General features: G+C 42.5%; 1 protein-coding gene across 3 annotated transcripts; it reads right to left on the bottom strand.

The window, feature by feature from the left end:
* Positions 1 to 1133: 1133 nt before the first annotated feature.
* dolpp1 (dolichyldiphosphatase 1) lies at positions 1134 to 14272 on the bottom strand. 3 transcript variants are annotated; one of them, XM_020458061.2, is made up of 8 exons: positions 13764 to 14272; positions 9826 to 9926; positions 7630 to 7714; positions 2444 to 2543; positions 2233 to 2331; positions 1965 to 2093; positions 1674 to 1763; positions 1134 to 1554 (listed from the first exon to the last, which is right to left on the bottom strand). In XM_020458061.2, exons 1-8 carry the CDS (start codon positions 13837 to 13839, stop codon positions 1518 to 1520), a joined length of 717 nt encoding a protein of 238 aa, XP_020313650.1. In that variant the 5' UTR covers positions 13840 to 14272; the 3' UTR covers positions 1134 to 1517. The 3 variants fall into 3 exon arrangements, with proteins under 3 accessions (XP_020313650.1, XP_031658571.1, XP_020313651.1); XM_031802711.1 differs by having other exon boundaries at positions 2000 to 2093; positions 13764 to 14179; XM_020458062.2 differs by lacking the exon at positions 1134 to 1554 and having other exon boundaries at positions 1703 to 1819; positions 13764 to 14182.
* Positions 14273 to 14395: the final 123 nt, after the last annotated feature.

Raw genomic sequence — 14395 nt, 5'->3', positions numbered from 1 at the left:
TACTGACTCTACTATCTAAAAACACCAAAAGAAAGATGCCCAGGGTCCCTGCTCATCTGCATAAACATGCCTTAGGCATGCTGCAAGGAGACATGAGGACTACAGATGTGGCCAGTGCAATAAATTGCAATGTCCGTACCGTGAGACACCTAAGACAGCGCTACAGGGAGACAGGACAGACAGCTAATCGTCCTCGCAGTGGCAGACCACGTGTAACAACACCTGCACAGGATCGGTACATCCGAACATCACACCTGCGGGACAAGTACAGGATGGCAGCAACTGCCTGAGTTACACCAGGAACGCACAATCCCGCCATCAGTGCTCAGACTGTCCGCAATAGGCTGAGAGAGGCTGGACTGAGGGCTTGTAGGCCTGTTATAAGGCAGGTCCTCACCAGACATCACCAGCAACAACATCGCCTATGGGCACAAACCCACCGTCGCTGGACCAGATAATACTGGCAAAAAGTGCTCTTCGCTGACGAGTCGTGGTTTTGTCTGCCAGGGGTGATTGTCAGATTCTCGTTTATCGTTGAAGGAATGAGCGTTACACCGAGGCCTGTACTCTGGAGTGGGACTGATTTGGAGGTGGAGGGTCCGTCATGGTCTGGGGCGGTGTGTCACAGCATCATCGGACTGCACGCAATTGCAGACAATCTTAACGCTGTGCGTTACAGGGAAGACATCCTCCTCCCTCATATGGTACCCTTCCTGCGGGCTCATCCTGACATGACCCTCAAGCATGACAATGCCACCAGCCATACTGCTCGCTCTGTGTGTGATTTCCTGCAAGACAGGAATGTCAGTGTTCTGCCATGGCCAGTGAAGAGCCCGGATCTCAATCCCATTGAGCACGTCTGGGACCTGTTGGATCAGATTGAAGGGTGAGGGCTAGGACCGTTCTCCCCCAGAAATGTCCAGGAACATGCAGGTGCCTTGGTGGAAGAGTGGGGTCACATCTCACAGCAAGAACTGGCAAATCTGGTGCAGTCCATGAGGAGGAGATGCACTGCAGTACTTAATGCAGCTGGTGGCCACACCAGATACTGACTGTTACTTTTGATTTTGACACATTCCATTTGTTAGTCACATGACATTGGAACTTGTTCAGTTTATGTCTCAGTTGTTGAATCTCGTTATGTTCATACAAATATTTACACATGTTAAGTTTTCTGAAAATAAACGCAGTTGACAGTGAGAGGATGTTTATTTTTTTTGCTGAGTTTATATTAATTTATCATTAAATAGTATACCTCTTGCACAGTCTTGCATGCATTGGGGGAGCATTTCGGCAAGCTATACAAGGAGAGGCATATGGACGGACTTGCTAAGGCTGTGGAATCCGGGCCGAGTCCAGACACTCTTTTGGTCCACCTGTAAATCGATGGCCTTTATACCATTTCAACCAGGTCAGTCCAGAAGATAATTGATTCTCCAGTGTGTTTTTTAATGAGTGAGTGAGTGAGTGTGTGTGTGTATGTTCCTTTACTCAATTTCTCCAAGGAACTGCTGAGATCACTGAAGCTTTGTTCCAAGCTTCCGTTGTCTGTTTCTAGAGGATAAGCAGACATTCATACCATTACTACACATGTAAACATGGTTAAAAACATCAACTCTATTTGGAGTCACACAGATTCCCACCTAATGTGGTTATTAAAATATGTCCCTTACCTCGCCTCTGACCTGGTCACTGTGTACTCAAACCAAAGGATGTTGGGGATCAGGCTCGTGTCCCGCACTAGAAAGAACTCTGATATCGGCCTGTCAGCAGTCAAGGATGGCGAGAGAGGTGGGACAAAATAAAAAATGGAGACACACTGAGAAAGGGAAAAGTACACAACAGATAATCAAGATGAACACATCAGTAGCTACAGTATACGCTGCCCAAATCTGTGCCAGGCTCTGATGGTTCACTTCTTGCTAAGCCTGTGTGCACCCCTGAGAGGTGTCCCTGTTCTTTACCATGCTGCTATCTTGGGGAATAGCGGTGTAAGCACCTCCTGTGTGAAGAAGAACCAGACTACTCCTATGGTGCTACCGGCCACTCCCCCATAGAAGACCTGACTCCAAGTGTGGTACAACAGGTACACCCTGCGAAAAGGTACATTGAGCATTTTTTTAATACAAATTGTGCAATTGTACTAAATGGTTAAGAGTTGGGACCAAATTGACAAATGTGTCATGGTCTAAAAATACATTAAAATCTAGATAAATTAGACTTGTCCCTCACCTGCTGTATGACACTGATAAGGCCACGCCCAACAAGGTGATGGACAGTATGTGTCTCCACAGCAGCTCCACACACCGAGCGTTGTTCGTTTGATGCATTCTAGACACAGGGGGCAAAGTGCGTCAGCCGACATCAAATGTTATGTATGGCTACAATGCATAATTTTTTCCCCTTTTAAATAAATGTAGTCTGCGAGAGAATGGTAACTCACCTTAAATAAAGGAAAAGAAAGAAGTAAACAACAAAAAACCAGATGAACTGGGAATGACTGGAGGGCATCCCATACTCTGTTGTCAGGGTTGTGTGAGCTCCTGGGAAAAGATACAGAAGAACAGGGTTTAACCACACGCTATGACAATCACAAATAGAACAGAGTTTAACCACACGCTATGACAATCACAAATAGAACAGGGTTTAACCACACGCTATGACAATCACAAATAGAACAGGGTTTAACCACACGCATTTAAAAAAATGTAGAACTTGGTTCACTCCAGACCTGACTGCCCTTGACCAGCACAAAAACATCCTGTGGCAGTCTGCAATAGCATTCAATAGTCCCCGCGATATGCAACTGTCCGGGGAAGTCAGGAACCAATACACACAGTCAGTCAGGAAAGCAAAGGCTAGCTTTTTCAAACATAAATTTGCATCCTGTAGCTCGAACTCCAAAAGGTTTTGGGACACTGTAAAGTCCATGGAGAACAAGAGCACCTCCTCCCAGCTGCCCACTGCACTGAGGCTAGGCAACACGGTCAACACCGATAAATCCATGATAATCGAAAATTTCAATAAGCATTTCTCTACGGCTGGCCATGCTCACAAATAGAACAGAGTTTAACCACACGCTATGACAATCACAAATAGAACAGAGTTTAACCACACGCTATGACATTAATCACAAATATTTATGGGCATTTTTGTCCATCAAAAGCTGAAATGAGTCAAACTCGTGACAGTTAAATGTCAGAGATGCTTCCGTTAGAAATGCCTTCAACAAGCTGTCACCCATAGTATTGTTGTTTTGTGTATATTATATATATATATATATATATAACCACTATCATATGAAGTGTTTTGCTAGTTTGGGATTCTATGATTGATGTGAAGATTATAAATTGGTGTACAATTCGGTCTATGACTGAAAGAAACGGCTGACAACTGAGAATGCTCCCCGTTCTCTCCACTGTGACCCATACAAAAGCGATTGGCTCATTTGTTTTTGACTAATACAAAATCTGTTTCTGGCTGCATCCTGGAAGCATGAACTTAGTAATGCTGTGTACCATTTCTGCATTCTGTCTTGCCTACAATATGAACTTATGTTACCATTGTTGGGTTCTGAGAATATGAAATATACTTCATGTGTATTTGTGATGAGTGTAGGGGAGCGACGATTACATGTGGCAGGCGTGAATGGTAAGGGGAGAGAGCCATGGATTAGTGATGGGGGCGGGGGGGGGCGTATCACTAGTGTCCTGCCTAGCAGTAAAGAATGATGTTTGTACAGATGGGTAGAAGGAGACTCAGCTTATGAGGAATGGTTAAATATCAGTGCGTGTGTGAAAATGTTATTTTTTTTGTCTAATGCAGCTGTATTGACCCTCTGGGAAGAATACACTTGGTTAAGCTTTCAGTGTCCGTTGAGTGTTTTACTCTGAGAATTAACACAATACACCTACTGTATATTTATTTGATGCACAGACAGACACTGTATTGGCATTATTTGTATGTGTACAGACATATCCAAGGTGGCGTAGCAGTGCAGACGTGGTTTGTTGTCCTCTCGTTTACTTTTTGTATTTTTCGTCTTTTTTGTATATATTCCAATTTATTATCTCTTTTTCCATTTTTAAATTAAATATACCTTCCGGGAACCCGCCTCACTCAATGTGACACAGATCCACAATTTTTTAAAGACTCTATAGCTAAAACTTTCATCAGAAGGTAGCCAGCTAATTAACTAAGTTACTATCCATTTAGTCATTGTTAGCCACTGCTAGCGGCCTTTACCCTCTGCTCAGGCACCAGCCGTTTTTTTAGCCTGGATAATACCTGCCAGCCTCGGACTGTTTTTCTCCACTACGACACCAGATTCCTGCCGTAAACCCTGGACCATTGATCATCACAGCTAGCTAGCTGCCACTGAGTGACCCAGCCCCGAAGCTAGCCCAGAGCCAGGCACATCTCCCGGCTAGCAAACTAAAACTACAATACCTTTTTCGTCATCTGGCCCAGTCCCTTCGTCGTCACGGAGATAGCTTGCAAAGTTCTTTCATACTTTCCAGGTCTATGCCCAAACAGGTCGAGCTTCAAATTTCAAAAACTTTATTTAACTAGGCAAGTCAGTTAAGAACAAATTCTTATTTTCAACAATGGTCTAGGAACAGTGGGTTAACTGCCTGTTCAGGGTCAGAACAACAGATTTGTACCTTGTCAGCTCGGGGATTTGAACTTGCAACCTTTCGGTTACTAGTCCAACACTAACCACTAGGCTACCCTGCCGCCTCATAGGTATTATCGTGACCAACTTGCCCTCCAAATACACCTCTGCTGTTTTCAATCAGGATCTCAGCGATCACTGCCTCATTGCCTGCATCCGCTATGGGTCCGGGGTCAAATGACCACCCCTCATCACTGTCAAACGCTCCCTAAAACACTTTTGCGAGCAGGCCTTCCTAATCGATCTGGCCCAGGTATCATGGAAGGATATTGACCTCATCCAGTTAGTCGAGGATGCCTGGTCGTTCTTTAAAAGTAATTTCCTCACCATCTTAAATAAGCATGCTCCTTTAAAAAAATGTAGAACTTGGTTCACTCCAGACCTGACTGCCCTTGACCAGCACAAAAACATCCTGTGGCAGTCTGCAATAGCATTGAATAGTCCCCGCGATATGCAACTGTCCGGGGAAGTCAGGAACCAATACACACAGTCAGTCAGGAAAGCAAAGGCTAGCTTTTTCAAACATAAATTTGCATCCTGTAGCTCGAACTCCAAAAGGTTTTGGGACACTGTAAAGTCCATGGAGAACAAGAGCACCTCCTCCCAGCTGCCCACTGCACTGAGGCTAGGCAACACGGTCAACACCGATAAATCCATGATAATCGAAAATTTCAATAAGCATTTCTCTACGGCTGGCCATGCTTTCCTCCTGGCTACCCCAACCCTGGCCAACAGCTCCACACCCCTCGCAGCTACTTACCCAACCTCCCCAGCATCTCCTTCACCCAAATCCAGATCGCAGATGTTCTGGCAGAGCTGCAAAACCTGGACCCGTACAAATCAGCTGGGCTAGACCAATCCTGGACCCTCTCTTTCTAAAATGATCTACCGCCATTGTTGCAACCCCTATTACCAGTTTGTTCAACCTCTCATTTCGTCCGAGATCCCTAAAGATTGGAAAGCTGCCGCGGCGATCCCCCTCTTCAAAGGGGGTGACACTCTAGACCCAAACTGTTACAGACCAATATCCATCCTGCCCTGCCTTTCTAAAGTCTTTGAAAGCCAAGTTAATAAACAGATCACTGACCATTGAGAATCTCACCGTACCTTCTCCGCTGTGGTATCCGGTTTCCGAGCTGGTCACGGGTGCACCTCAGCCAAGCACAAGGTACTAAACAATATCATAACCGCCATTGATAAAAGACAGTACTGTGCAGCCGTCTTCATCGACCTGGCCAAGGCTTTCGACTCTGTCAATCACCATATTCTTATTGGCAGACTCAATAGCCTTGGTTTCTCAAATGACTGCCTTGCCTGGTTCACCAACAACTTCGCAGATAGAGTTCAGTGTGTAAAATTGGAGGGTCTGTTGTCCGGACCTCTGGCAGTCTCTATGGGGGTACCACAGAGTTCAATTCTCGGGCTGACTCTTTTCTCTGTATATATCAACGATGTCGCTCTTGCTGCGGGTGATTCCCTGATCCACCTCTATGCAGACGACACCATTCTTTATACATCTGGCCCTTCTTTGGACACTGTGTTAACTAACCTCCAAACGAGCTTCAATGACATACAACACTCCTTCCTCCGTGGCCTCCAACTGCTCTTAAACGCTAGCAAAACCAAATGCATACTTTTCAACCGTTCGCTGCCCGCACCCGCACGCCCGACTAGCATCACTACTCTGGACGGTTTTGACCTAGAATAAGTGGACAACTACAAATACCTAGGTGTCTGGCTAGACTGTAAACTCTCCAATCCAAAATCAAATCTAGAATCGGCTTTCAATTTCGCAAACAAAACCTCCTTCACTCACGCCGCCAAACTTACCCTAGTAAAACGGAGTATCCTACCGATCCTAGACTTCGGCGATGTCATCTACAAAATAGCTTCCAATACTCTACTCAGCAAATTGGATGCAGTCTATTTTATTTATTTTACCTTTATTTAACCAGGCAAGTCAGTTAAGAACACATTCTTATTTTCAATGACGGCCTGGGAACAGTGGGTTAACTGCCTGTTCAGGGGCAGAACGACAGATTTGTACCTTGTCAGCTCGGGGGTTTGAACTCGCAACCTTCCGGTTACTAGTCCAATGCTCTAACCACTAGGCTACGCTACGCTACTAGGCTACGCTGCCGCCTATCACAGTGCCATCCGTTTTGTTACCAAAGCGCCTTATACCACTGCGACCTGTATGCTCTAGTTGGCTGGCCCTTGCTACATATTCGTCGCCAGACCCACTGGCTCCAGGTCATTTACAAGTCTATGCTGGGTAAAGCTCCGCCTTATCTCAGCTCACTGGGCACGATAACAACACCCACCCGTAGCACACACTCAAGCAGGTATATCTCACTGGTCAAAGCCAACACCTCATTTGATCTCATTTGATCGCATTTCCCTCACTAACATTAAACATCAGCTATCTGAGCAGCTAACCGATCGCTGCAGCTGTACATAGTCCATCTGTAAATAGCCCACCCAATCTACCTACCTCATCCCCATATTGTTTTTATTTACTTTGCTGCTCTTTTGCACACCAGTATCACTACTTACACACCATCATCTGCTCATCTATCACTCCAGTGTTAATCTGCTAAATTGTAATTACTTTGCTACTATGGCCTATTTATTGCCATACCTCCTCATGCCATTTGCACACACTGTATATAGACTTTCTTTTTAATCTCTATTGTGTTTACTGTATGCTTGTTTATTTCATGTAACTCTGTGTTGTTTCTGTCGCACTGCTTTGCTTTATCTTGGCCCAGTCGCAGTTGTAAATGAGAACTTGCTCTCAACTAGCCTACCTGGTTAAATAAAGGTGAAATAGAAAAATAAAAATATATATTTTGGAAAGTTCAGACGCCTCGACTTAAAAAATAAATAAAAAAGTCAAGGCACGTTCCGAATGTACTGGGTCACTACAGTAAGTGAATTGTCGCTTTCCTCACCTTCACATGGGCGGGGCTCCCGTAGAATATGCTTCAGCAGCCAATTCACACCTTCGTTCAGGACGAGCCCACCGAAGGAGGAGATCTAGGGATGAGGATTGGGAAAAGGATTAGGTGTGATCATATGCCTTAGTCCACCATGTGTATGAATACAGCTTTTAAATATTTTCTTACAGAAATGTAGCTAGCAACATTAGCCTAATCTTTACTATTAATGGGCAATATCTATATCTATATGACCTTGCACAAGCATTTCTTTATGTACAGTGCCTTGCAAAAGTATTCACCCCCCTTGCCGTTTTTCCTATTTTGTTGCATTACAACCTGAAATTAAAATTGATATTTACATGGATTTCATGCAATTGACACACACAACATAGCCCAAGTGGGTGAAGTGAAATGAAAAAAATAACTTAATAACTTAAAATTAAACAGAAACAGAAAACTGGTGCATGCATATTCACCCCCTTTGTTATGAAGCCTCTAAATAAGTTCTGGTGCAACCAATTACCTTCAGAAGTCACATAATTAGTTATTTTACCTTTATTTAACTAGGCAGGTCAAGTCATAATTAGTTATTTTACCTTTATTTAACTAGGCAGGTCAAGTCATAATTAGTTATTTTACCTTTATTTAACTAGGCAAGTCAGTTAAGAACAAATTCTTAATTTCAATGACGGCCTAGGAACACTGCCTTGTTCAGGAACACTGCCTTGTTCAGGGGCAGAACGACAGAGTTGTACCTTATCAGCTCGGGGATTTGAACTTGCAACCCAACGCTCTAACCACTAGGCTACCCTGCCGCCCCAAGTTAAAGTCCACCTGTGTGCATTCTAAGTGTCACATGATCTGTCACATGATCTCAGTATATATACACACACCTGTTCTGAAAGGCCCCAGAGTCTGCAACACCAAGCAAGCGGCACTATGAAGACCAAAGAACCCTCCAAACAGGTCAAGGACAACGTTTTGGAGAAATACGGATCAGGATTGGGTTATAAAAAATATCAGAAACTTTGAACATTCCACAGAGCACCATGAAATCCATTATTAAAGAATGTGGCACCACAACAAACCTGCCAAGAGAGGGCCGCCCACCAAAATTCACAGACCAGGCAAGGAGGGCATGAATCAGAGAGGAAACAAAGAGACCAAATGTAACCTAGAGGGAGCTGCAAAGCGCCACAGCGGAGATTGGAGGATCTGTCCATAGGACCACTTTAAGCCGTACACTCCACAGAGCTGGGCTTTACAGAAAAAAAAAAAAGCAAACACATTTGGTGTTCGCCAAAAGGAATGTGGGAGACTCCCCAAACATATAGAAGAATGTACTCTGGTCAGATGAGACTAAAATTGAGCTTTTTGGCCATCAAGGAAAATGCTATGTCTGGCGCAAACCCAACACCTCTCATCACCCCGAGAACATCATGTTTTTCCATCGTCAGGGACTGGGAAACTGGTCAGAATTGAAGGAATGATGGATGGCAGTAAATACAGGGAAATTCCTGAGGGAAACCTGTTTCAGTCTTCCAGAGATTTGAGACTGGGATGGAGGTTCACCTTCCAGCAGGACAATGACCCTAAGCATACTGCTAAAGCAACACTCGAGTGATTTAAGGGGAAACATTTAAATGTCTTGGAATGGCCTAGTCAAAGCACAGACCTCAATCCAATTGAGAATCTGTGGTATGACTTAAAGATTGCTGTACACCAGTGGAACCCATCCAACTTAAAAGGAGCTGGAGCAGTTTTGCCTTGAAGAATGGACAAAAATCCCAGTGGCTAGATGTGCCAAGCTTATAGAGACATACCCCAAGAGACTTGCAGCTGTAATAGCTGCAAAAGGTGGCTCTACAAAGTATTGACTTTGGGGGGGTTGATTAGTTATGCACACTCAAGTTCAGTTTTTCTTGTCTAATTTCTTGCTTGTTTCACAATAAAAAACATTTAGCATCTTCAAAGTGGTAAGCATGTTGTGTAAATCCAATGATACAACCCCCCCAAAAATCTATTATAATTCCAAGTTAAGGCAAAAAAATAGGAAAAATGCCAAGGGGGATGAATACTTTTGCAAGCCACTGTATGGCTTAGCGTGTGTCATGTGTAAAGTGAGACACGTGTCCCGTCGTCATTTAGTGATCCAGCAGGGAGTTGGGTAACCCCGTATGGGGCAAGGATCTGGGTTACATTACTTACCGTGTGCAGTTCACGCTTGAACACTATGAGGGTGACAAAGCCTACGAGGATCGCTATGGGCAGCAGGCTGGTGTAGGCCAACACTTGTCCAGTCAGATCACCTTTGAGAACAACCAACAAGAAATTCTTAAACACAATCCCCTTGCAGGAAAATGTGAACATTCAGGGGAACATCCAGCAGGGCAGTGCCTTCAGGAAAGTATTCAGATTTCTTGACTTATTCCGAATTGTGTTACGTTACAGCCTTAATCTACACACAATACCCCAGACATTTTTTGCTAGTTTATAAAAATAACACTTAAATATCACATTTGCAGAAATATTCAGACCCTTTACTCAGTATTTTGTTGAAGCACCATTAGCAGCAATTACAGCCTTGACTCTTCTTGGATATGATGCTACAAACTTGGCACATAGAAGCAAGCGTGGTGGGTACTATTTAATGACGCTGCCAGTTGAGGTCTTGTGAGGCGTCTGTTTCTCAAACAAGACATTAATGTATTTATCTCTTTCTATTCTGGTTAGAGACAGTTTGCACTGTTCTGTAAAGGGAGTAGTACACAGCGTTGTACGAGATCTTCAGTTTCTTGGCAATTTCTCGCATGGAATAGCCTTCATTTCTCAGAACAAGAATAGACTGACGAGTTTCAGAAGAAAGTTAATTGTTTCTGGCCATTTTGAGCCTGTAATCGAACCCACAAATGCTGATGCTCCAGATACTCAACCAGTCTAAAGAAGGACAGTTTTATTGTACTTTAAATCAAAACAAGTTTTCAGCTGTGCTAACATAATTGCTAAAGGGTTTTCTAATGATCAATTAGCCTTTTAAAATGATCAACTTGGATTAGCTAACACAAAGTGCTATTGGAACACAGGAAAATAAAAACAAAACAATAAAGCAATTTCCAGCTACAATAGTTATTTACAACATTAACAATGTTTACACTGTATTTCTGATCAATTCGATGTTATTTTAAAATGGACAAAAACAACTTGCTTTTCTTTCAAAAACAAGGACATTTCTAAGTGGCCCCAAACGTTTCGAATGGTGGTGTATGTGGATGAATTACAAAAGCCACGTACATTTAACAGTTAGGCTATTGATTATAGACCTCATTATTTTGGACTTTGCGCTCTCAATTTTCTTAGACAATTAGGGTAAGCCCTATTTGCACGTGACTAGTATTACTAGAGGACGTTGGTTTATGTAATTATTACCCCAGAATGTCCTATTCCAGAGGATGATTCGGACTGGATTCGTTTTTTCCAAACTTTTTATTTTTCTACAAATAAATGGACCATTATGACCGATGCCTGGAGTTTTTTTTTTTCATAGGCGGGAATAAATCCAGGCGATAACAGGGCTACACTTATAACTAGAGCTTGGTTCCCACGTTTCTAAACCATCTTTGGTTCGTGTCGCCATAATATTTGAATTGAGCAAGTATGATTTTTTATTTTATTTTATTTTATTTCTACTTTGCACATTCTTCCATTGCAAAACTACCATTCCAGTGTTTTACTTGCTATATTGTATTTACTTTGCCATCATGGCCTTTTTTGCCTTTACCTCCCTTCTCACCTCATTTGCTCACATTGTATATAGACTTGTTTATACTGCATTATTGACTGTATGTTTGTTTTTACTCCATGTGTAACTCTGTGTCGTTTTATCTGTCGAACTGCTTTGCTTTATCTTGGCCAGGTCGCAATTGTAAATGAGAACTTGTTCTCAACTTGCCTACCTGGTTAAATAAAGGTAAAATAAAAATAAAAAATGATCATAATTATTAGGATTTTTTAGCAATCCGTAGTCGACATACTAAATGGCCACCAGCCTTCAGATGTGAGCTAAACAGTGCACTTGAGATGTGTTTTAAGGCTATATGCGCAAGTGAATGTATAGTTTCTGAACGTTTAGGCCAGTTGTACGCTGCTTGGGAATCTATTAACAGCAAGGCTTATATTAAATAGGCACACTATTTTTTACCAATGCATTTGTCAATATATAAATTCATACAAACACAACATTTTAACAAAATAATTCACTGTGAAAGTTGATACATGTAGGCCCTTCATATAGGCTATGCGTAGCACTTCATTAAATGTATCGAATCAGTTATTGTTTTCTTGCTCAAACCATGATTAACACCTGTCAAACTCAGACATTTCTCTCAAAACACATGGATGTCGATTCGCACGCGTGTAGAGTTATCAGAGGACCTTGGAGTTCGCCAAAAAACAGGTTATTCTGGCTGGAATTGTTACTCTGCACAAATTACTGACATGGCAGATTCGGACGGGACTCAAATTACAAATGTGTTTTGTGCTTGTGCACATAATTACATTCATTACCCGACCAACCCCAGTAAAACGAATCCTTTCCGAATAGGGTTTAAGGCTATGGCTGTTTAATTGCCTCTGCTGCTCTCAATATGCAGGTTAATTTTGCTATTATGCACATAGCAACATAGTGAAAGGCGCCAATTCTACTGCGCACCCTAGATTGTTTCAGTACAGAGGACAGCGACCATATCCAACACGGGAGAAAACGCATTTGTTATCAAAAAAGAAAGAAAGTTGTATTAGTGTTGCACCATTATCTTTACATAATATAACCATATACAATCATATCACATGTCTTCGAGTGATTGACTGTGCCATCCGCAATGGTTTAGTCTGAGACATGTGCGAATCAGACAGGTAGGTGTTTTGTGCATCATGGAAAAAAATAAAATCCGACTGCTCAACTAAAGAAATCTCAGTCAACCAACAGCCTTTCGACCAAACAATCGGCGAGTCGACTAAATGGTGTATGTTATTGGGCAACCTCAACAAATTCACATAAATATGTTAGATCTGTCATTCTCATAGAAAGCAAGTCTAATATGCAGTAGATATGTTCTATTTGAGCCATTTCTATGCTTCCTGTTTTGTACACCAACTTCAAAAGGACTGAAAATACAATATATTCATTCATGGAAAATATACTTCACAGCGGTTTAGCTGGAACAATGATTCAATGTCCTTGCTTGTTTTGTCACAAACGGAAATTAGGCAAACTAACATTTTTGCAACCAGGAAATGGTGGAGCGATTTCTGCATAGCACATCTTTACGGTTGGTGGAAAATTCTGTGCTACACTAAACAGTACCAAACCTGTAACTCTCCAGTAATGGATACCAAAAATACATGGTAAACTCAGTTTCAGGTGTTAGAATCTGTAGTTAGCATCAAGCAGAAGTTAGTATCAATGTGATAACTAATTTGGGTTAATATTCAAACACCATAAAGGTAGTTAGCTAAATTGTATGATGATACTTTTTTAATCGTTACCCACGTTCCATTAAAATGGGTGATGGTTGGTGTACTGGGTAGTTGGCAAGTTATCTAAACCAGCTAACGTGAAGATGTTCGTACAATGTATTACACATGATCAATTTGCGTGATAAATGTAACACGAGACACAAATGTTTTGTCAATGTTTGAGGCTTGGAAGGCATAACGTTAGCTGGCCAACTACACTCAGTGTATTTCAACTAGCTAACTTCGCTAGCTACCTTACGGTCTCAGTCAAAACGAGTTGGCTATACGGGGCCAGTAGTCAAGTGGCAAACAAAGATATATTCTAACGAATACATTTCATTATGGGTATGGGTTGTACATTACCATTTTTTAAATGCAAACACGTCAATGTAGCAATGAAAGCTCGAGCTAGTTAGCTTGGCATTATGGTCAACTGCGCATGCGGAACTGTCACACTATTTGGCAGTTCATGTTCGGAGCTGTGTATACGCTTTTTCCAGGTCTCACTATTTGGCAGTTCCCGTCGGTCGTGCAGTCAGTTGCAAATCATCCCAAGATCTCTTGGAGATTACCAAATCGTCAAGCATCTATCAGACGAATGTAAGCGAATATTAACGCTTAAATACACTTACCAGCAGGGAACTCTATGTGGGTTAGCGATATCGACCGCCATCGAAGTGGTACCGAGCACTGTTCTTCAGACGCCATTTTTCCCGGACACCGGTGACGAATCAAAATGTAATACGTAAATCCGTCCAACCAATAGGAAACACGGTTCCTTCCATGAAAATCACCATTCACAAGAGTAGATCCCCATGAAAAATAATGTAAGGCTAATCGGAATGCGTTTTTCCCCAGAAAGGAGCATTATTACAGACATAAATACTCCTCCGTTTCATCAGCTGTCCAGGTGGCTGGTCCCAGTTGATCCAGCAGGTGAAGAAGCCAGATGTGGAGGTCCTGGGTTGGCGTGCTTCAGACTTGGTCTGCGGTTGAGACCAGTTGGACATACTGCATAATTATCTAAAATGACATTGGAGGCAGTTTATGGTAGAGAAATTAACATTAAATTATCTGGCAACAGCTCTGTTGGCCATTCTTGCAGTCAGCATGCCAATTGCAGGCTCCCTCAACTTGAGACATCTGCACATTTTAGAGTGGCCTTTTATTGTCCCCAACCCAATGTGCACCTGTGTAATGATCATGCTGTTTAATCAGCTTCTTGTCAGGTGGATGGATTATCTTGGCAAAGGAGAAATGCTTG

Source organism: Oncorhynchus kisutch, linkage group LG23, assembly GCF_002021735.2.
Source record: "Oncorhynchus kisutch isolate 150728-3 linkage group LG23, Okis_V2, whole genome shotgun sequence".
Classification (NCBI taxonomy): domain Eukaryota; kingdom Metazoa; phylum Chordata; class Actinopteri; order Salmoniformes; family Salmonidae; genus Oncorhynchus; species Oncorhynchus kisutch.
Note: the sequence above shows the minus strand (reverse complement) of the source record. Positions and strands in the feature narration are given on the sequence as shown.